The following is a 22,736-nucleotide window of genomic DNA, read 5'->3' as shown; positions in this document are numbered from 1 at the left end:
TCAGGCCACAGTCCCCTGTGGTCGCTATCTATGTTATAAAGAGGACGTCATGATCATGCCACAGTCCCATGTGGTCGCTATCTATGTTATAAAGATGACGTCATGATCAGGCCACAGTCCCCTGTGGTCACTATCTATGTTATAAAGATGACGTCATGATCAGGCCACAGTCCCCTGTGGTCGCTATCTATGTTATAAAGAGGACGTCATGATCATGCCACAGTCCCCTGTGGTCACTATCTGTGTTATAAAGAGGACACCATGATCAGGCCACAGTCCCCTGTGGTCACTATCTGGGTTATAAAGAGGACACCATGATCAGGCCACAGTCCCCTGTGGTCACTATCTGGGTTATAAAGAGGACGTCATGATCAGGCCACAGTCCCCTGTGGTCACTATCTGTGTTATAAAGAGGACGTCATGATCAGGCTACAGTCCCCTGTGGTCTCTATCTGTGTTATAAAGAGGACGTCATGATCAGGCCACAGTCCCCTGTGGTCGCTATCTATGTTATAAAGAGGACGTCATGATCAGGCTTCAGTCCCCTGTGGCCGCTATCTGGGTTATAAAGATGACGTCATGATCATTCCACAGTCCCCTGTGATCGTTACTTATGTAATGCAGAAGATTCAATGATCATTCCACAGTCCCCGGTGGTCGCTATCTATGTTATAAAGATGACCAGGCCACAGGCCCCTGTGGTCACTATCTGTGTTATAAAGAGGACATCATGATCAGGCCACAGTCCCCTGTGGTCACTATCTGTGTTATAAAGAGGACGTCTTGATCAGGCCACAGGCCCCTTTGGTCACTATCTATGTTATAAAGAGGACGTCATGGTCATTCCACAGTCCCCTGTGATCGCTATCTATGTTATAAAGAGGACGTCATGATCAAGCCACTGTCCCCTGTGGCAATTGTTACGAACTCATGTGGTCGCTATTCATATTATTTAGCGGGAAAACAAGCATGCCACAGGTTCACGTAATATTTCTGTAATCTAGAAGATGAAAGAATCATTCTGCAGTCCCCTGTGATTGCTATCTCAAGTAAATATAGACGAAAAATGATCATGCTGTGGTCGTTATCATTATATTAACAGAAGGCAATAGACATGCTAAAATCCTCTGTGGTCGATATTCATGTTATATAGTGGATATTTTAATTGATGGTACCATTACAGAGGTTAGCACTAGCATAGGCGTTAGTCTATACAAAGGTTACACAACTCATAAGTGATTTTTGTAATGGATGTGTCATTTCTGTGATACGATCGTTTTATTCACTTCATATTATTTAAGAAAATGTTTAAAGATGAAAAAAAACTAAAGATTGTAAAAAAAATGCAATAAATTAAAAGGAATGAATAAAAAGAAAAGGAAATATCTATGTCCGGATTCGTCTCTCCGTTATTCGCATTCATTTAGTTAGTTAATCACTCTGAGTTCCGATTGATAACGAGCGTTAGTAATTAAGATATTAATTACATGTGCGTACCTGTACTGTATACAGATGATGTTGTGGGTTGTCTGTTATTGAAACGTCGTCGAAATATGGTAAGTCATGTTTTATCCACATAAATTGTATAAATAATCATACACGGCAGTAAAACATATTGTACACATGTATACTGTTTACACTAATCTACCGTTAATTGATCAGGTGTTAAACATTGTACTGTGTGTAAAGTCCAAAGAACCATTCACAATAGTCTGACATTCCTGTGGCGGGCTTGAATTGTTTTTTTTTTAAATGGTCGAATATGGACTAAGAATGGCGTGCTTATTGAATAATATTCGACATTTAATGTGGCGCTTCAATGTGAATGTTCACATAGATCACGTGTATATATGTATATGCACCAATATAATATTGAACACCGTGCCCATAGCTTCTAGGTCAAAGGTCATGCAGGTACAACACAGGTGATTGTCCCATTCTTTAAAAGGCGTGTATCTATTTTTATCTTTATAGTATAGGACACACAAAATACTATTATCATTTAAACTAATACGGCGATCTGTAAAGTGATTTAATTATCGGAGATACTGACAATCAGTCACGTACAATATACATACCCGTACCGTTTTCTAATTACCGATCGTTGTTACACTGTTAACTATTTGACGGGTTATCCAGTTTATTTAAAGGATGCCTTCATATTTAAACATATTTCATTTGCTATAATGTAACATCAGTCACCAAAACATTTCATAGTACTTTTTTATTTTACGTTTTCTTCAAATTAATTGATACTAGTTTCTAATATTTTATTTTCAATTAAAATTGTAGGTACGCTCTTTTGTAAAATGTATCATCCGCCCAAGAGTGACAGGGAGCCTGAAGTTGGTTCCGAGTTCCGAGTTCCGAGTTCCGTTTAAGAAAAACTGAAATATTATGTATTAGCTTTATTGGTTTTGGTCCCAGTTTCGAGATCCGTTTAAGGTAATGTAAGTATGTAGAAGATTTACGGGGTTTGGTCCCAGTTCCGAGTTCCGTTTAAGAAAAACTGAAATACTATGTATTAGCTTTATTGGTTTTGGTCCCAGTTCCGAGTTTCGTTTAAGTAAAACGGAACTCGGAACCGGTTCCAACGAGTTCCGAGTTCCGTTTAACCAGTTCCGAGTACCGTTTAAGAAAAACGGAACAACTATGTATAAGCTTTACGGGTTTTGGTCCCAGTTCCGAGTTCCGTTTAAGATAAGCGTATATGGGTTATATTTTTGTATTTGACTATGCTGAAAATCATGAAAACAAAATAAATACATTTTTTTTTTTTAAATGGAGACGATTTGTTAGCAAGAATACAAGTTATCGCACGGAAACAAACGTATGAATAAATTTAATATTTTCAGTAGCAGATCATGTGAGCTCTGACTTACAAAACTCAAATGCAATCCCAAGCATCCCCTCCTCGCGGGAACAAAGCAATATGTCTCTCCGAAACTTACGGGGGCGACATAATTAATGGTTATCATTTATTCGATTTATTTATATAAATAATTCCATTATTGATATCATTAATTCAAGGAATAAAGTGATATCAATACGAATTGTTGATGTAATTTATTCATTAAATGATATCATAAATTAGAATTCATGATATCGTTAAATCATTTAATGATACCATATATTCGAATTAGTGATATCACAAATTGTAGATTTAATCTAATCAATTAGTCTAATCATTGACCGCGAATAACAAGGAAGGCCTTTTGCAACAGCTCCTTAGAAGTTTCCTGCTACCCCGCGTATTTCTATGTTTCCAGGTGCCAATGAAAGAACTGTTCAATATTATTCAATGAAATTGTATTTTTTTTTATTTGTGTTGAATAAAACTTCAGTAATACCAATTAAAGATTTTTTCCCAGTCGTCATATAGACATTTCACTTCAACAGTAGAAGCCATATTGAAAAACAAAATGGTGTATGAAATATACTTTGCAGTTATTGCTTTGTTTGTGTACTTTAACTTCACACATATAGATACATTAACTACAAATAAAAACTTATATCTCCCTCCAGGGACCCACATTTCGCGATATCTAGAAAGCTGCTTTAACAAACTACTTGTAATTTACGAAAGGGTAAAAAAAAGAAATGTACCATGAACGAAAACTGCGTTGTAACATTCTCTCTTGGAGGTTACATCACAACAATTTCTCGTGATTTTACAACACCAGTCGTGTTGTTATCCTTAAACGGAACTCGGAACTGGTTCCTAGTTTCGTTTTTCTTCAACGGAACTGAAAACTAGGACAAAGTCCCTTAAAATTGATACGTGAATGATAAATGACTTTGTATCCATTTGACACATGTAGTTTTTCTTCTTCAGATTCTGGTCTCATATTGAGTACATAGAATATTTTCTTAAACGGAACTCGGAACTGGCTAATACATAGTATTTCAGTTTTTCTTAAACGGAACTCGGAACTGGGACCAAAACCAATCAAGCTAATACATAGTATTCCAGTTTTTCTTAAACGGAACTCGGAACTGGACCAAAACCAATCAAGCTAATACATAGTATTTCAGTTTTTCTTAAACGGAACTCGGAACTGGGACCAAAACCAATCAAGCTAATACATAGTATTCCAGTTTTTCTTAAACGGAACTCGGAACTGGACCAAAACCAATCAAGCTAATACATAGTATTTCAGTTTTTCTTAAACGGAACTCGGAACTGGACCAAAACCAATAAAGTTAATACATAGTATTTCAGTTTTTCTTAAACGGAACTCGGAGCTGGGACCAAAACCAATAAAGCTAATACATAGTATTCCAGTTTTTCTTAAACGGAACTCGGAACTGGACCAAAACCAATCAAGTTAATACATAGTATTTCAGTTTTTCTTAAACGGAACTCGGAGCTGGGACCAAAACCAATAAAGCTAATACATAGTATTCCAGTTTTTCTTAAACGGAACTCGGAACTCGGAATTCGGAACCAACTTCAGGCTCCCAGAGTGACATGACGGTTTAATCAACCCTTCACAAAATAATGTTATCATAGGAATTGATATTAATAATATAGATATTATCATACCATATATGTTAAAGGTTGCTACTAATCATTGTATATGTGATAATATAATATAATATAATATAATATAATGTTATATAATATAATATGATATAATGTAATGTTATATAATGTTATATAATATATCATAATATAATATGATATAATGTAATGTAATCTGAGGATGTAGATTACAATCTTTACATTGCTGTATGCACGACTCATTAAATCCACACTATCTGTGGAAACTAGCACTGCATTACCAAACCTGTCGCGACAATATAAGTAATATTATCAAAATTATCGTTTCCATTAGGAACGCAAATTCCAAATCCTTATGTCATTTTATACTGATATTGTGAACCATGTAATCTTAAAATGTTCACTAAGAGAATCTATTCGTGATAAATTGTTGTACCACAATAATATTTCATATTTGCATTCATTGTCAGAATATATATTAGTTCACATTTTACTGGGAGGCCCTATGGCTTATCCATTGGAAACAGATATACTAGAACAGTTCAGGCTGGATACAATATATCATATACAGTGTATAAACTAGTTTCTTCAAAATAATCTATAATTTTTCTCATTTTCAACCTTAAACTAATAATCATACCAATAATAATAGATTTTATCATACCATTTCTGTAAAAGGTTCCTACTAATCATTGTATATGTGATGATATAATATAATATAATATAATATAATAATTATGATATAATGTAATATAATATAATATAATATAATATGATATAATATGATATAATGTAATGTATTATAATGCTTTTATAAATATTATCATAATTGTTTCTGTAAACAGTCCCTAACTAATCATTTAAGTTTATTGTAATGATACCATATAATATTGTACATGTATTTTATATCTATATATAGCTCACTGAATATAATCCACAAAACAGTATACACTTGAGGTGGTAAAACAGCTCAGTACCGACTAGAGAACGAAAACCATTTGAGTTGAGTAATATGAGATTAAAGGTCACACATAATGTTAAATCTGATTGAAGATATGTACTAAGGTCTTTGAAAGGAACGAGGTGATACAACGTAGAAATGTATGGTAGCACAGACATGCCATGACACAGCTATTTCCCAACTTCTCCCAGAGTGCATTGCGGTCGTACATAAGGTTGGTGAATTAATCCTTGGAGAGGGTACAGAGAATACCTGTTTGACCTCTGAATTCTGGTCATTTGACCTCTTTAAGGAAGTCCGTCGCGTGAGAAAACAAAAAGGACATCCGAATGAAAATGACATGTAAGTGACCGTACTTAAATAAAAATGCCGCGATTTGTTGAAATAGTGTATTGCGATGGTATAAGTATCGATCCGTAAGACGCCCGTGACTATCTCTCATTGTGTCGCTTTATGACGCTGTATTGATCATTTCGACGAGCCGTCCTTGTTACCCCACAATGAGAGTGCAGGTCTCAGTAATCATACTTTTTTACTCCTATACATTTTCTCCATATATAGTTTGAATGCATCAAAGACCACTATCAGTATAGTCACTCCCACACACTAAAGGTATGGTCCGTGTTCTCCAATTACAGAACAGAGCGAGTTCGTGTTGGTTCAGCTTGTCCATTCTCGGATTTACCAGCTTCGATAATATACTTTGTGAGGATATTATAGGGAGATATTTGTAGGTATTTTCATGTATATATGTTAATTAATGTCATCAAAATGTGTTTTGCTTAGAGTTAAGAAATGTAGATGTGCACTATGATAAGAATTGAATATTTCGTTTCAGTTGATATTGCCCAAAGGTAAGAATCGGATCCATTGCTTTTGTGTGATTTAAAAGAACTTCATGGTAAAAATAGCGCATAGCATTGTACTTAAATGAACGTTTTGAGAGGAAATTTTGTTTCTCTAAACCATTTTTTTTTTCAAATGACGTTTCGTGTTTCAGTACAGTTTGTGTGTGTATTCGAAGAGGTAATCGGATCTTTTTCTCTTCTTTCTAAGTCACTTTCTCCTTCCTTATGTCTCCATTGACAATGACTTATGGTCTTTGGTTGAGCGTTCGCCCTGAGAGGAACGCCTTGGATTCTATTGATAGCCTATACTTTCTACTTCAGCTTAGTGCTCAGCATTTTGGAAGAGCGACGACTGGTTAGTCCGTTGTCAGTATAATGTGACCTGGTGGGGTGTCCTGCTGGGTGTCTTCGACAGTATGCTTCAGTTGGGTAGCACTATAAAGTATACAAATTATACCACAGCTTCCCAATCTCGCACACAGGGGAAACCGTCTTTAAATGACCATATTTTATTGATAGGATTTTAAATGATACCAAACTGCTAAACCTTATAATCATTATGTAAACCGACGCGTAGCTTGAACTTTAGTTATGAAGTGAGAGACGAAGAAAGGTCGCTAAAAATATGACACATTTAAAAAAAAAATGTAATGTCATGTGGTGTTCAAATGAAAATGGTACTTTATAGTTAACGTCAAAACATGTGTACGGTCGCTGAGCGACAAAAGTAATTATGGCTTTCTGAAATGATATTTTGTTAAAAGGAAAGCATGCATGAATGCAGAACTTATTCGGACACTTCATGGCATTACCTTTAAAAACAAACAGGAATATTTTACCTGTCAAAGCGGCGCTCCGACTGTGCAAAGCTATGCGGAGTGGATAACAGAAGGCTATTTTTCACCGACTTCAGAAAACATGGCCCAGATTTAGCTATTTAAATTTCACCGGGCTTATAATGCCACAGAAGTTAAGCACTATTTACTAGAACAGAATTTTTTTTTTTTTTTTTGACGGAACGGTGATTATCAATATTTTTGAAGTGAGATAAATAATTATGCTTAATAGTTGTTTTAATGAGAAACGTGTATTTCTGATTGGACATGTGTTTTCCAACTGATATTACCACTCTACCTCCACATAACGATAGAAATAAGGTCTTTATATTACCACTCTACCTCCATATAACGATACAAATAAGGTCTGATATTACATCTCTACCTCCACATTACGATACAAATAAGGTCTTTATATTTACGATAAGTAGTCTATTTTTAGTGCCCATCACGCATGTTAATTATATTTGTAATTGAGTTATTGTTCCTAGTTATGTGAATCATTCAAAGATGAACGGATTAGTCAATAACACAGCATGGTGAAAATGATACCCAGGGTTTTGTAATAAACCTTTTAGACATTTTTGTATCTTGTATTATAAATAGACGTTTTCCATGTCTACTCATACTTAAACCTGTTCACCCAATCTTATCGGAACCTGACAAAACGAGTCCATACAGGACGATGTGAACAGATCCAAACAGTGTCGTGTACCCGTTAGGGGTGGCCTTTTCAAAATGTCGGACCAAGACGATCACAAAAAGTGACTGTGCACTTTAAGCTACATTATAACTTATTTTTAAGTACACTCTCACCGAGACACGAATAAAGTCCAACTCAGAACAAATGTTTAAAAGAAAGTGCTACGGATTGATTCCAGAAAATGTCTCGGATTGGTTCTAGAAAATGTCTCGGATTGGTTCTAGAAAGTGCTACGGATTGGTTCCAGAAAGTGTTACGGATTGGTTCCAGAAAATGTTACGGATTTGTTCCAGAAAATGTTACGGATTTGTTCCAGAAAATATTACGGATTGGTTCCAGAAAGTGTTACGGATTTGTTCCAGAAAATGTTACGGATTGGTTCCAGAAAATATTACGGATTGGTTCCAGAAAATATTACGGATTTGTTCCAGAAAATATTACGGATTGGTTCCAGAACATTTTACGGAGTTGTTCCAGAACATTTTACGGATTGGTTCCAGAAAATGTTACGGAGTTGTTCCAGAACATTTTACGGATTGGTTCAAGAAAATGTTACGGATTTGTTCCAGAAAATGTTACGGATTTGTTCCAGAAAATATTACGGATTGGTTCCAGAATATTTTACGGAGTTGTTCCAGAACATTTTACGGATTGGTTCCAGAAAATGTTACGGATTGGTTCAAGAAAATGTTACGGATTTGTTCCAGAAAATGTTACGGGTTGGTTCCAGAAAATGTAACGGATTGGTTCTAGAAAGTGTTACGGATTGGTTCCAGAACATTTTACGGATTGGTTCAAGAAAATGTTACGGATTGGTTCAAGAGAATGTTACGGAGTTGTTCCAGAACATTTTACGGATTGGTTCAAGAAAATGTTACGGATTGGTTCAAGAAAATGTTTCGTTGTAAAAGTCTCTAACGTGTTGTATGACTTTGCACTATCACTTGAAATGTTACAATGTAGTGAACGATATAACACCAGATAACACATGTAAACCTTTAAATAATGTACGACGAACTATTGCTTCTATTTCAAATTTTATTTTTATTTTCAGGTTTTTGATTCACCAAACAACGGGCAATAGATACAATACGACAAAATGGCGTTTCTGAACTGGCCGGACTACACCATATTTATAATAACCCTAATTTTATCTCTGGGAATCGGCCTGTTCTATTCCTTACGGGGTACCAAAAAGAAAACCACCAAACAATTTATTCTCGGCGATGGCAATATGTCGCCATTTCCGGTGGCTTTGTCCTTAATGGTTTCCTATGAATCTGGCATTATGATGCTGGGAGTTCCGGCGGAAGTGTATATGTACGGTATGCAGTGGTACATGTCGATTATTGGAACTTTTATCTCCCAACTGTTAACTCTCGTTCTTATCATACCATTACAAAAGAAGCTCAACTATACCAGCATGAACCAGGTAAATCTTTATATATCTATAAATAATCGTTAGACAGGAAAATCGACAAGTATGTTTACATTTCTAACATAAAAATACTTATAGCAATAAAGTAATAGGAATACTATATCTGCCTATTTGATAAATAAATGAAAATACGCAAGTATATATCGGATAACAACCAACTTGTAGGTACATTCTTTCGAAAACTTGACCTTCTAAACATATCGGGGTGAAGTCACATTACCTTTATGAGACCTAGTGTAGTGACTACAGAACCACAGGGTATATCGACAAGTATCGAACACTTCCGACTTATATAGGACCTTTCCCCTCATAACTTCCGCTTCAGTACTAGTCCACTGTAATATATTTTCCGACCCTTATACACCTGGAGTTTAACGAAGACATATTACCCAAGAAAAAAATAAAAATAAAAACAGTGGCCATTTAAGAAAACCTTGAAATAGATAAAAACAAAAAACAAAAAATGAAGAAAAAAACAAACAAACAAACATCAAGCACATTTTGATAAAGTGTATTACGTTAGAGTGATGTTCCATATGATATGCTCCTGTGTTGTCCTTTTATTAAATGGTAATGAAGTAAGACGTATATATATATATATGATTCACATGATTACCTCGAAGAGTAAAGATTAAACACTCTTCTTTTTTCAGTATTTCGAGCATCGATACAACTCACACTGGATCAGGGTGTTCGCAACAATAGTTGGTCTGCTCGCCAGGGTAAGTTATACCATGTTGCTCGCCAGGGTAAGTTATACCATGTTGCTCGCCAGGGTTAGTTATACCATGTTGCTCGCCAGGGTTAGTTATACCATGTTGCTCGCCGGGGTGAGTTATACCGTGTTGCTCGCCAGGGTAAGTTATACCATGTTGCTCGCCAGGGTAAGTTATACCATGTTGCTCGCCGGGGTAAGTTGTACCATGTTGCTCGCCAGGGTAAGTTAAACCATGTTGCTTGCCAGGGTAAGTTAAACCATGTTGCTCACCAGGGTAAGTTATACCATGTTGCTTGCCAGGATAAGATATACCGTGTTGCTCGCCAGAGTAAGTTATACCATGTTGCTCGCCAGGGTAAGTTAAACCATGTTGCTCGCCAGGGTAAGTTATGCTCGCCAGGATAAGTTATACCATGTTGCTCGCCAGGGTAAGTTAAACCATGTTGCTCGCCAGGGTAAGTTATACCATGTTGCTCGCCAGGGTAAGTTAAACCATGTTGCTCGCCGGGGTAAGTTAAACCATGTTGCTCGCCAGGATAAGTTATACCATGTTGCTCGCCAGGGTAAGTTATACCATGTTGCTCGCCAGGATAAGTTATACCATGTTGCTTGCCAGGGTAAGTTAAACCATGTTGCTCGCCAGGGTAAGTTAAACCATGTTGCTCGCCAGGGTAAGTTATACCATGTTGCTCGCCAGGGTAAGTTATACCATGTTGCTCGCCAGGGTAAGTTATACCGTGTTGCTCGCCAGGGTAAGTTATACCATGTTGCTCGCCAGGGTAAGTTATACCATGTTGCTCGCCAGGGTAAGTTATACCGTGTTGCTCGCCAGGATAAGTTATACTATGATCATACATGCTGTACTTTTGGTGCTATTACTTCTGCAACATCATTTAAGGAATGTACCTCATTTTGGCTGCGTATACGGTAGTATATCCGCAGTTGGCAACGAACATTTCCTTTGTCGCTAGGAATTGTTCGTTGCCAACTGCGGGCATACTACCGTATACGCAGTCAAAATGAGGTACAACTCTTATATAGTATGATGAAATTAGGGTGTGTTGCGACTTTGGTAACTACGGCAGCCGTGGTTGTTAAGATAATATAATTCCAGTGAATCTACGTAATACACCAGTATTGTAAACAAAATTAAAAGAAACAACTCAACGTTTTTGTTTAATACCGTTTACATTTTTACTTAACTGATATATTCACAATCCACAATTTATGTGCAGAGACCATCAGGTTACAGAAGAAAACGCTAAAATAGCGTTGATCAGTCCTTTCAAAATGGCGCAAGTCAAGTTGACGTTTCGGTGACGTCACAAATAGACGACGTCATAATTATGTTACCTTATTAATCCACTGAGCCTATTATCACTGCGTATACGCTAATTTATTCGCAGTCAGAGTTTACTAAGCTGAAGAAGGGGGAGATGTAAATATATCTATTTATTACATTTTTACCAGTGAAATATCAAAAATTATTCATTCTATAAAAGTTATATTTTTCACTAGTGAAATGAAAAATATCACTTTTGCTGATTTGACCAATCAAATTAATGATTAGAAAATACCAAAATGATTGACCAATCAGAAAGCCCGACATATATGTCAGCACCTGGACAGGGGTAAACGTATGCAAACTTTCGCTGTAGGCCTAGTTAGCATACGGGGTAGGTTTTTCGTTGATAAAAAATGTAATAAACAGAATATCTAACAGTGTCTTCAGTAATACCAAATATATTTCACTCGTATGGCTAATATTTTGCGTGCGCGCGAGTGAAAAACATCAAAATATTAGCCATACGAGTGAAATATATTTGGTATTACTGAAGACACTGTTAGATATCCTCTATGTATTGCACGCGAGAGAGGCCGACACGCTATCAATTTGATCCAGTCAAATACGCTATTATTAAATGAGGTATGATAAATGATGTTACTATAAAACTGTGTTTTTCACATTTCTTTCTGATGGTTGAAAAAGTGTCAAGAAATACCCGATAAAAAGTCATATTGACCGACTGTGCAACAAAAACAATTGGTAAAATACTGATTGACTAGGTGTTTCTCTCTCTTGTTGTTGTCTACCAGTGCCAGATATCTGACACGTTATTGAAACAGGACAATCAATTACTTCGAACATTTAAATGTTATCAAATCAATAAAGAATTAGTGTAATGAAGGCATTTAATGTAAGTAAACAGCAGCATACAACGGTCCTTCTTGGACTCAGTAGTGATGTTAGGGATATCACACAGCTGGGTCGTCCTTCTAGGATTCTGAAGTGACGATAAGGACATCATACAGCTGTTTTGTCCAACTAAAACACGTCAGAGATGCTAGAAACATCATACAGCTGTTTTGTCCTTTTATGACACGTCAGTAATACTAGGGACACTCTACAACTGTTTCGTCCTTCTAGGACTCGTCAGATCACACATCAGCTTTCGTCCTTCCACGACTCGTCATGGACGCTAGGTGAAACCAGAGACATAGATCCATATATATATATGTCTCTGGTGAAACGAGTGGAAATTTAGGAGAAAGAATAATGTATGGACTTGCACAACTAGTTAACTTAATGCTGGCATTTAGCAACTCACAACTCGCATTTTGCAACTCGTAACTCGCACTTTACAACTCGCAACTCGAAGAAAAGAAACCCTTGAAGGGATAGAAAATCGCTTGGAAATGGGTTCTTGGTACATGTATACAAAAAAATCAACAGGTTCAGGAGGCGAAATTTCATTTTTATTAATCTAGTTTATTTACATTGCAGGCCAACTACCTCGGGAGTGTGTTATTTGTGCCTGCTGTTACATTAGAAATGGGTATGTATTGGTATTATTACGTCATGTTTATTTTTGTAGTACATTGTAAACAACAAGACGATATTGATTTTTAAACGAAACGGAAATTCTAATTTCAGAGAGATGAAATTGGGGAATTAAAAACAAAGAAAATGTATCCGAATTTACTTGAAATTGATTTAACACCATTGATGACGGTTATATTTATGTTGATATTCCTTCGTATAAAATATCACAGACACAAATAAACGGATAATACTTCATCTATTTCAGTGGCAGGGATTCCTATGTGGGCGTCAATCATAACACTGACAGCTGTAGTTGTGGTTTATACAATTATTGTAAGTACGCATAATCATCATCATCATCATCATCATCATCTACGTCGTCGTCAAATAGGAAGGGTACACAGCAGCTATATGCAGTTTATTTCAAGCTGTCGTCGTCGTCGTATTATCATGTTAATACACATCGTCATTAATATCCCAATATTTATTTCCTATAGGGAGGATTCACAGCGGTTATATGGACAGATGTATTTCAAGCCGTTCTCATGTTCGGTGCCATGTTCGCTACTCTCATCAAGGTAATGGCTATTTTAATACTTGTTATACACATTTTATATTCATACTGCTGTATATCCTGTGTACGTTTTCAAGATTAAATCTGATGTAAACATATTTATTTTGCTTTTTGGATAAGCAAGAAACTAGTCATTCATTAAATGTATCAATAAAACGAAAGGTAGGTAGCAAGAACCATGGAAACTAAAGGTAGGTGGCAAGAACCATGGAAACTAAAGGTAGGTGGCAAGAACCATGGAAACTAAAGGTAGGTGGCAAGAACCATGGAAACTGAAGGTTAGTGGTAGGGACCATGGAAACTAAAGGTAGGTGGTAAGAACCATGGAAATCAACGGTAGGTGGCAGGGACCATGGAAACAAAATGTAGGTGGCAGAGACCATGAAAACTAAAGGTAGGTGGCAGGGACCATGGAAACTAAATGTAGGTGGCAGAGACCATGGAAACCAAATGTAGGTGGCAGGGACCATGGAAACCAAAGGTAGGTGGCAGAGACCATGGAAACCAAAGGTAGGTGGCAGAGACCATGGAAACCAAAGGTTGGTGGCAGAGGCCATGGAAAACCAGGACGTGTAGTTTGCATTTATCTTTTTCTCTTCTGAAGTAGGAACATTTTCGAGGATGACTTGCGTAATTTAAACATGTAATAGTCTGCGTAATTGATAAATTAAATGGATTATGAAAATAATAATTTACTGAGAGATTTTCAAAACAATTCGTTAACAGGGTACAATGGAAGCTGGCGGAATAACAAATACGTGGAGTATAGTGAAGGAGAAAGGACGACTCAACATGTTAGAGTAAGTAACACGTGTGTTTATTGACTCATGTACAATCTGTACAGTGGGTATATTATGAAAGCACTTAATTAGGTCATTCATTTCTATACTTTTAAAACATTTTTGTTCGTAAGTCAACCCATCCATGCAATACTGTTATATTGTCATACAAAAGAGGCCATTTTTTGTCCTATATTGCCATTTCAAACGATAAATTATACACGTCATTACGCGTTTGTCTCTGTAGTGAAAATGTGGTCTCCACATTCTATCGCTATATAAAGTAGACACTGGAACTACATGTATTAGACAGTTCTATACCTGTCGTGGTTGTGAGTGTAAGATAGTTTTTGGGAGTCATCTCAAAACTATCTTGATGTTGTATGACGTAGACTGTACATTAGCCACGGATTCTTTGTGTTGAAAGGTATCATACACATAAGACGGTCTTGAAGGTAAGCCGTGACCACATTAGTGGATTTTTTTCCGCATAGCCGTATAATTTGCTTTTGGCCCCGGATATGACGCGAAAGGTGGCGTTACTGGTCAAGATGAAGTATGTGATTGGTCAATGTTGCGGTAAATGCAAAATGCAGATATACAGTTAAAAACGAAACAAAGTTAAGTTTGAATGCAAGATGAATAAGTGGATGTATGTATTCAAATGACACATTAAGAAGATTATATTCCTGATTCAAATGCAGTCTTATTATCACCAAAAATGATTCAAACTGATATGATTTTGTTATCCGTGCTGAAACTGCGCATTTATTAGTTAGTTCGTTGATTTATTTCACTAAGCTTAGTAGTTTTACATTATAACCGCCAGCATTGAAACTATGCCGTTTATCTTTTTTAAAGATATCTTTTTTGTGAAGTGAGTTAAAAGAGTGTGTTGATATTACATTATCGAATTGAGTTGTAAAAAAAGTATTATACTTTTTTGAAAATGCCTTATTTTTGTTTAAACATTTTCTTCTTCATGGAACTGAAATTTGTATATTTGTTGTTATCTGGATACATTTGACATGCTTTAAATAGTCAATGTTCAGGAGTTGGGATTTCTTACACAGGAACATTTATTTCTGTTGACCATGTGTACGTATGTATATTACCCCCACAGTTTTAACCCCGACCCTACCCTGCGTCAGTCGTTCTGGAGCCTGTTTATTGGGGGACTTATATACGGACTGAGGCTTCAGTTTAATCAAGCGACATTTCAGCGGGTCAAGGCAACTCCAACTGTATCTACGGCCAAACGGTAATTGGTTATGTGAACATCCTTGCGCAAACGACAAAAATAAATAAATAAAAATGAAAAAAGCAAACATTTTATTGATCAAATTAACATAAAATCAACAATTGTTTGATATCAAAGTGCTATCAACACATTATACTACTTTTTCCCTGTGAAATAACAGTAGTTTGTGTATTTTAGGATGTACTTTATGGCGGCTGTTTTGGCACTCTTTATTGCCGGGCTAGCAGTCATGGAGGGGGCAATCATGTTCGCGTACTATCAGACAAAAGGATGTGATCCCTTGGAAGCTAATCAAGTTAGGAATGAAAATCAGGTGAGTGTATACCGGGAATCTAATAGATTTTAAAACGGCACAGACTGTTCTTAGTTTTAAGTAATTGACTGTTATACTTAATGTATTTTTGTTTATTTATGGACGACTTCTTTCTCGGAAGGGCTTTGTAATCAGTCTCAGTAAATCGGCCAAGTAAAATGTATGTTATATGTTTTGGTTGAAGAGAAATAAAACAATGCATTTAGGTATTGAAAGACAATTGTTGTTTTTACAGTTAATAGCAAAGTTGGTCCGAGACATATTTCACGATACACCCTGTCTCCCGGGACTTTTCTTGGCGGCGCTGTTCAGTGCTTCACTCAGGTAAATAAAAAAAACATTATGTAACTAGATTATATTGCAATAAGCGCATTTTGGTGTTACAAAAGCCAAACATAGGAATCCAGGCCATTACGTTATCTGCATATTAACCATACGCATTTCCATATCATTTTGTACTAATTATTTCTTATTAATTTTGAGTTACAATTGCGATATCGTTTAACAGTACAAATGTAAATATTTTCTTGTTGTTTTCCCCCACTCGATATAAGCCCGACCGAAGTGCCTTTATTTTTTTTTATTTTTTTTTTGTGTGTTCGTATTTCCTGCTGGTGACGTTAGTTAGTCTGTAAATGTGGTGAAAAACTTAGTTGTCCCTGCTATTTCTTAAGTCTCCTTAAAACATGGGACACGATACTATTTTTGGAAATGAATATTTGTGTTGCTTAACTTCCACGCCACGAAATGTTACGTAGTGTTATAGTTTACACACAAAAAAAAATGAATGTTTTCATTTGAAGTTTGAGAAAGTTCTTTTGATGCACAAGTAAATGTTCGTAAACAATTGCGCTTATACTAGTGACGACAGATAACTGTTGTAATATAGAAAACATAAATACACTAATGCAACGTTTCCTTTTGACTAAAGCTTCATTTGATTCCTCCTGAATTGATTGGCAATATATTTCGTAACATACTGTAAAGTTGTTGTTTTTTGGACGGTTTAAATTTACGCGGCTGCAAGGGACATTCCTTTGTTCGGACATCATAAACATGCACAATTTCTATTGATGAAATCTATGTCCGAATGATGATTACATATGAGGTTATGTGCCTACATGTAATGAAATTAACGCCGAAATCTACAGAAAAAGGCGTATATTATGCAAATATCGTATGTCTTTGCGGTAATTAGTGATACTATGGGTCGAATTAAGAATTTTTAGGACTTAATACTCGAAGAACTTTGGTTTATCTTAAGAGTAAATTGCCTTATTAATGTAAAGATTATAACTTTTACTACTGGGAAAAATACCTATTTTCCAGTCAGTTTAATTTTGTCGACCTAAACTTTATTCAAACGAAGGAATACCCCTTTGATAATAACTTTGATTATATTTCGTCTACTTTTTTACATAAATTATATATGGGGTTATATTTTATGAATTGATTACATTCTAAATGTACCCACTTTTCGTAACTTTAATTCTATTTTTGTAAACAGCGATAAATGGATCCCTTTTAAAGTGATAACATTTAGGGTAGGTCTTTACTGATGTGATCTACTATTTTTGGCAGCACCATGTCGTCTGTCTTGAGCGCAATGTCGGCCATGTTCTGGGAAGATATCGTCAAACCACACACCAAACCCATGTCTGACAAACGGGCGATACGGGTCGCTCAATCATCAGGTGACGACTAGATTTCACTAGAAAAGATATCATCCATTCCCAGTTGATTTACGATCTAAATCAGAACTGGCTAAAACATGTTCTGAACTGTTTTCGTCTTAACGATAAGAGGAAGTTTTGTTTATAAATAAAAAAAATTAATGAACAACGAACAGTGTACTTACATTATTTGTACTTCCATCTATCAATAAAAAATAAATTAAAACTTAGTGAAAGTAAGTGAAATTTAATATCCTTCGGATTTTACAACTTTCTAAAAAAAACATAACGATGGCGTTTATTGAAGAAGAGTATAACTAACAATGCCACGTTCATTTGTTACTTTTTCAGTATTACTTTTCGGGGCAGTAGCTGTATTCATTGCCTTTGCTATCTCTGGTATCGACGGACCTGTGTCACGGGTATGGGTCATGCTTCTGTTCAAATGGTGACAACATGTTATGTGACTATTATGATAATTGTCTTCTATAATATTAGAAAATATTTTAATATTTGTCTTGAACCAGTTTTGAATGTCGTAATTCCCCTTCTTTGGCCTCGAAGTTTTGGCCCCTAGAATCATGGGTGTGTCTTAGAAAAAGAGAACAGTTGTACATTTTGATCCTGTGTCTACATAGCTGGAGACGACAGATATATTATCCAAGATGGCGATTTTATAGAGGGGAAGAAAATAAACTTGTTAATTAATTGTGAAAGCAAATATTTGTCTAAAAAACACAAAATCATTTTATAAAAAGATAAAATAGTTCTCTAAAACTCATTTTTCTGGTGACCGACATGAACTATTTTTTATATACATGCTACAATTCATTTATTTTCCAAATATTTTTTTCCACTTTCACAGATACTCGATATAACTGGTGCTTGCTTGGAAGGTGCAGTTGCAGGCTTGTTCATACTAGGTTGGTTTAATCGGAAGGCAAATGTATTGGTAAGCATGACTGTTAATTCATTAGCATAAACAGGAATACTACTTTAAAATAATCTGTTAATATGCACGTATGAGGACTTTATACTGAGTATGAGAAAAAAAACAATCAAATAACTACCTTATGTACCAGTATTCTAAACAATGCTTTAAAGATAATCAGAACGAGAGCAGTCATTATTTTATCACAAATCATTAAACTTTTTAAAATAGTAATTGTAAAATACTTCCATAGTAAATGAACCATGTCAACACAGGGTGCTTTAGTCGGTGCCTCAGTGTGTGTGGTCGTCGTAGGATGGATATCGGTCGGGAAGTTAGTTTCATCAGGAGTACGTGTAAATCCTAAATTGGAACCGGCTTCAATAGAAAACTGTCCGATGTTCAATTTATCCGGAATCGCCAATGCAACTACATACGGGCAACTATCAGCAGGATCCATGTTGAATGGTTCAGGAATCATAGTTGATGCGGCTTCAACACCAGTTGATTCCGGACCGTAAGTTCATTCTAAAAAGTGGAATGGATATTTCAAGAATTGCTAATTTCTATCAATAATTTTGCTTGTTGAAAACCTGAAAAAAACATGCTAAGTGATGTAAGTTTACTATATTATCTGTTATATATAAATCAGTGTTACATAGTCTGATGAGATCAGCGTAATAGTCTATATGTACAGACAGACATTGATATATTGATGTATAAAAACAAGGTCTTGATATTATTGTACTGCATACTTATATACTGTCACGAAAAAAGAATTTTTTGATGTCATTTTTGATAAATTTGTTTTAGTATCATACACTATGCAACCAAATGGGAAAAATCATCACATGTGCATAGTTAAGTTAACAAAAAGCTATTGTTGTATATATCATCTATATATTTACAGACAAGGACTGGACATACTATACTCACTATCCTATAAATGGTTAGCGCCGCTTGGTATATGTATAGTACTAGTGATTGGATCTATAGTCAGTCGACTTCAAGGTGAGTAAATAACAGAACTGAATTGAAATAAAGCCCGCTGTATTTCTTGCTTAAAGCATATGTTACCTGAGATGCATATGAGATACGTGGAATACTGGTCTCCGATAAAAGTCTTCGAGACCACCTTAATTATTTGATATAAACAATTTATATTGTATACACACATCAGTGAGACACTGAGCTAAGTTGATGTCGATTTTTAATGGCGGGTATCATTGATGAAGACGCCTACTCTTCTGAACCTCCTGGATGTACCCTCGTTGTACTGTTCGGGATGTCTTCGTGTAGATATACCTATTTATCATATTTCGTCCCCGTTTTATCGGTTATGACTAGGATGACAGTTTTGTTTACGAATCGGTAATATTTTGTTTATGTAACCATGTTCATTGATCAGGGGACCTATCTCGTTTACAGCACACAAGTCTGTCGACCCTGCACTTGTAGTACCGCTGTATGAATACCTAAGGTGCTGTATCTTCAATCCATGCCGAAAAATGTTCAAGCGTGGAGTCAAGTATGCTGGTGCTGATAAGGTATAGGAATTTAGTACATATCCATACTCTCGTTAAGACCATTTTTTTTTTTTTTTTTTTGTGAAATATGTTTCTTTTCAAATATAGATATATCTCAATATTAACTCAGAATTAAACAGTATTGCATGATAAATAAATAAAAATGGTCAGGAAAGGACAGCAATGATAGTGAATTCGGAGAAAACGTATTTGTGGTTGTACTTATTAATATTGTGCCTCACGCATGACTCGGGGTACATGTGTTATTGAGTTTGAAATGATGATAATGTACCTTCTTAACCAGAATTGAACACATTTTTCTTCTGTTCTTTTAGGGGTTTTTTGTTTTGTTTTTGTTTTTGCAGTCGATGAATTTAAAATGTCTTTCTTCCTTGCAATAGGTAATCGCCACAGACGAAGCTGAGTCGATGGTGGAAATGACATCCGATCCAGAAGTTATTAAGAGGAGATAACCGAAGCAGTATTATGTTTATCAAACCTAGATTTATTTATATTTAATTGAAAGCGTAAATGTGTGACTACCTTAGACAACTTTGAGTGTGTGTTTACCATTGTGTATCTGAAATGTTGTGTATTTATGATAACATATCTTTTTTTCTTTTTTTTTTTATTTATTAAATTTTTTCATTACAATAATTTTACGTCACAGAGTGTATGTTGCCATCATTATCACATAAGATTTTAGACATTATATTATTAGCTCCAATAAATTTTTATTTCACTACAATGTAAATTCCCGCCGAACAGGAAAATACAAGGTATACCTAAATTTCATTTTCGCACCTTATTTTATCGGTCTTCCTTATCATACTGTGGTTAAGCGAGTTTATGACCTTCTGTCCCCGCTCTGCAGTCAGACGTATTCTCTGTGGCCAAAGTTATGAGATTTTTCTACAACATATACTCAAACGTGGTAAAGCTCTGGTTTTCTTATGCATTATTATGGTATTTATAATGATCAGACAATTCAAAAGACACGTGTTTATTTTTAAGCACTTTAGGATATAAATTTGGGGGAAATGTGTTAAGTGTTCAAAGTTGGCATTTTTTGTGAATTAGTAACTTTATTTGTTATCAGATTCTCATATTTATTGAATTTTATAAAATATAGAAATACATATCCAACCGATGTAAAGATATTTGGAAAATGATCTAGCATCATTTGTTAAAATTGTGTATGAAGGATAAGAGGACCACTTGCTGTTTTGTGATATACATGTATATAGATGTGCCCGGGATATTTATTTCCTTCTTTTGTTGTTGTGTTGAATTTGCTTTGTTAATATTATTATATCACTGTTTGTTTGAAACTTACACTTTTCTAGAGATTTTGTAGACTCTAAATGTTACACTTACTCAATGCGTTCACCTCTCATGAACAAATGTTTTTAATTTGTTACTTGTAGGCCTATATTTAAATATATATATATACATTTTGTATATTTGTATACATTGTAGTGTATATGTCGATTTAAGATGACATGCATTAGCTATGTGTACCTTATATATTTGTGTATGCAAAAGTTATATCGTATATCAATGCACCTGATCAATTTGAATACGTGACATTAGTTCATAACCATGTATAAATAAATAAATTTTATGTGCAATTTTGCTGGTAAGAAAGAAAAATCTAACTGCAAACTGAATGTATGCACGTACATGTAAAATATATTCAAATATTATACGTTGTAGTGGTCCGGTGTTTGCGTAAACAATAGTAATGATAAATCGGACATTGACTCCCCAATCAAGATGGCGCTGGAATTTATTTTTCATCGAAGAATGAAAAGACAAAATATTGACAAATCAAAAGTGGCATTCTGCATACAGCGAAAAATCAATTATATAAGTATACACATAATGGTTTTGTATATACTAGTTGTACAATGTATATTAATATGTACCTAAAATTTTTCTTGTTGAAAGTTGTAAATTGTTTATAAATGGAATGCAATTAAAATATATTACACTTTGTGTGTGCCTCTATCTAAAGATTTGTTTAGATAGATTGATGTACTGTATACATTTGTATATACTATATGCAATATATGTTAGTATATATTTGCATATGGTACATTGTATATCTAACAAATTTATATGTTTTATATGCTATTTGTACATTGTATATTTAAATATTTTATATATTTTTATATGCTATTGGTTCATTGTGTATTTCATTATCTTCAATATATTTATATGTTAGTTGTTTATTGCGCAAATTTGTATAAACTAATTTACATTGTACTTTTATAAGCTTTTTCATGTATTCTGTAACATCAGAAAATTATATATACAATGTACAATATATATTTGAAAACAAAATATGTAATTTTTAATGTAAACGATGTATATATATATGTATATATATATATCAAAAAGTAGTAATTGACAATCCAAGGCGTTACATTTTTCATTACTTGCGTTCTGTCACCTTCAACATTTTTTGATATACATATATATAGTATTTATTATTTTCCATACGATTGTTCATTTATCCGTCCATCTGCTCATGTATCCCAAAACACACAATGTACATCAGACGACAACACGTGACAGAGGCATATTGTTCTCGACAAGCACTTTCCACTTGACTCGTTTAATTTTATATCAATTTTAGATATAATACATCAAATCTCGATTGTTATCATTCCTAATGTAAGTTGTAGATTAATTGTGGGAAAAACAATATTGAAAACCGACATAATTACGAAATCGTAATTCTAACTCACAATCGAAAAACGAGGGGGGAAAAGATCTGCATAAAGACACAAAAACAAGTACAATGAGAATATGACCAGATGACCCAGGATAGTAAGCGTCTTC

At 35.0% G+C, this 22,736-nt stretch overlaps 1 protein-coding gene across 1 annotated transcript; it reads left to right on the top strand.

Annotated features, from left to right (window-relative positions):
- The first annotated feature begins 1,451 nt into the window (after nt 1-1,451).
- LOC117342987 (sodium-coupled monocarboxylate transporter 1-like) lies at nt 1,452-22,011 on the top strand. Its single transcript, XM_033905316.1, has 17 exons — nt 1,452-1,556; nt 8,907-9,284; nt 9,944-10,012; nt 12,794-12,845; nt 13,098-13,165; nt 13,330-13,410; nt 14,133-14,206; nt 15,309-15,446; nt 15,624-15,759; nt 15,995-16,083; nt 17,341-17,453; nt 17,784-17,854; nt 18,298-18,384; nt 18,639-18,880; nt 19,274-19,374; nt 19,792-19,910; nt 20,291-22,011. Exons 2-17 carry the CDS (start codon nt 8,952-8,954, stop codon nt 20,360-20,362), a joined length of 1,845 nt encoding a protein of 614 aa, XP_033761207.1. The 5' UTR covers nt 1,452-1,556; nt 8,907-8,951; the 3' UTR covers nt 20,363-22,011.
- The last annotated feature ends 725 nt before the right edge of the window (nt 22,012-22,736 follow it).

This window comes from Pecten maximus, chromosome 14, assembly GCF_902652985.1.
Source record: "Pecten maximus chromosome 14, xPecMax1.1, whole genome shotgun sequence".
Lineage (NCBI taxonomy): Eukaryota > Metazoa > Mollusca > Bivalvia > Pectinida > Pectinidae > Pecten > Pecten maximus.
This window is presented reverse-complemented; position numbering and strand designations above follow the sequence as displayed.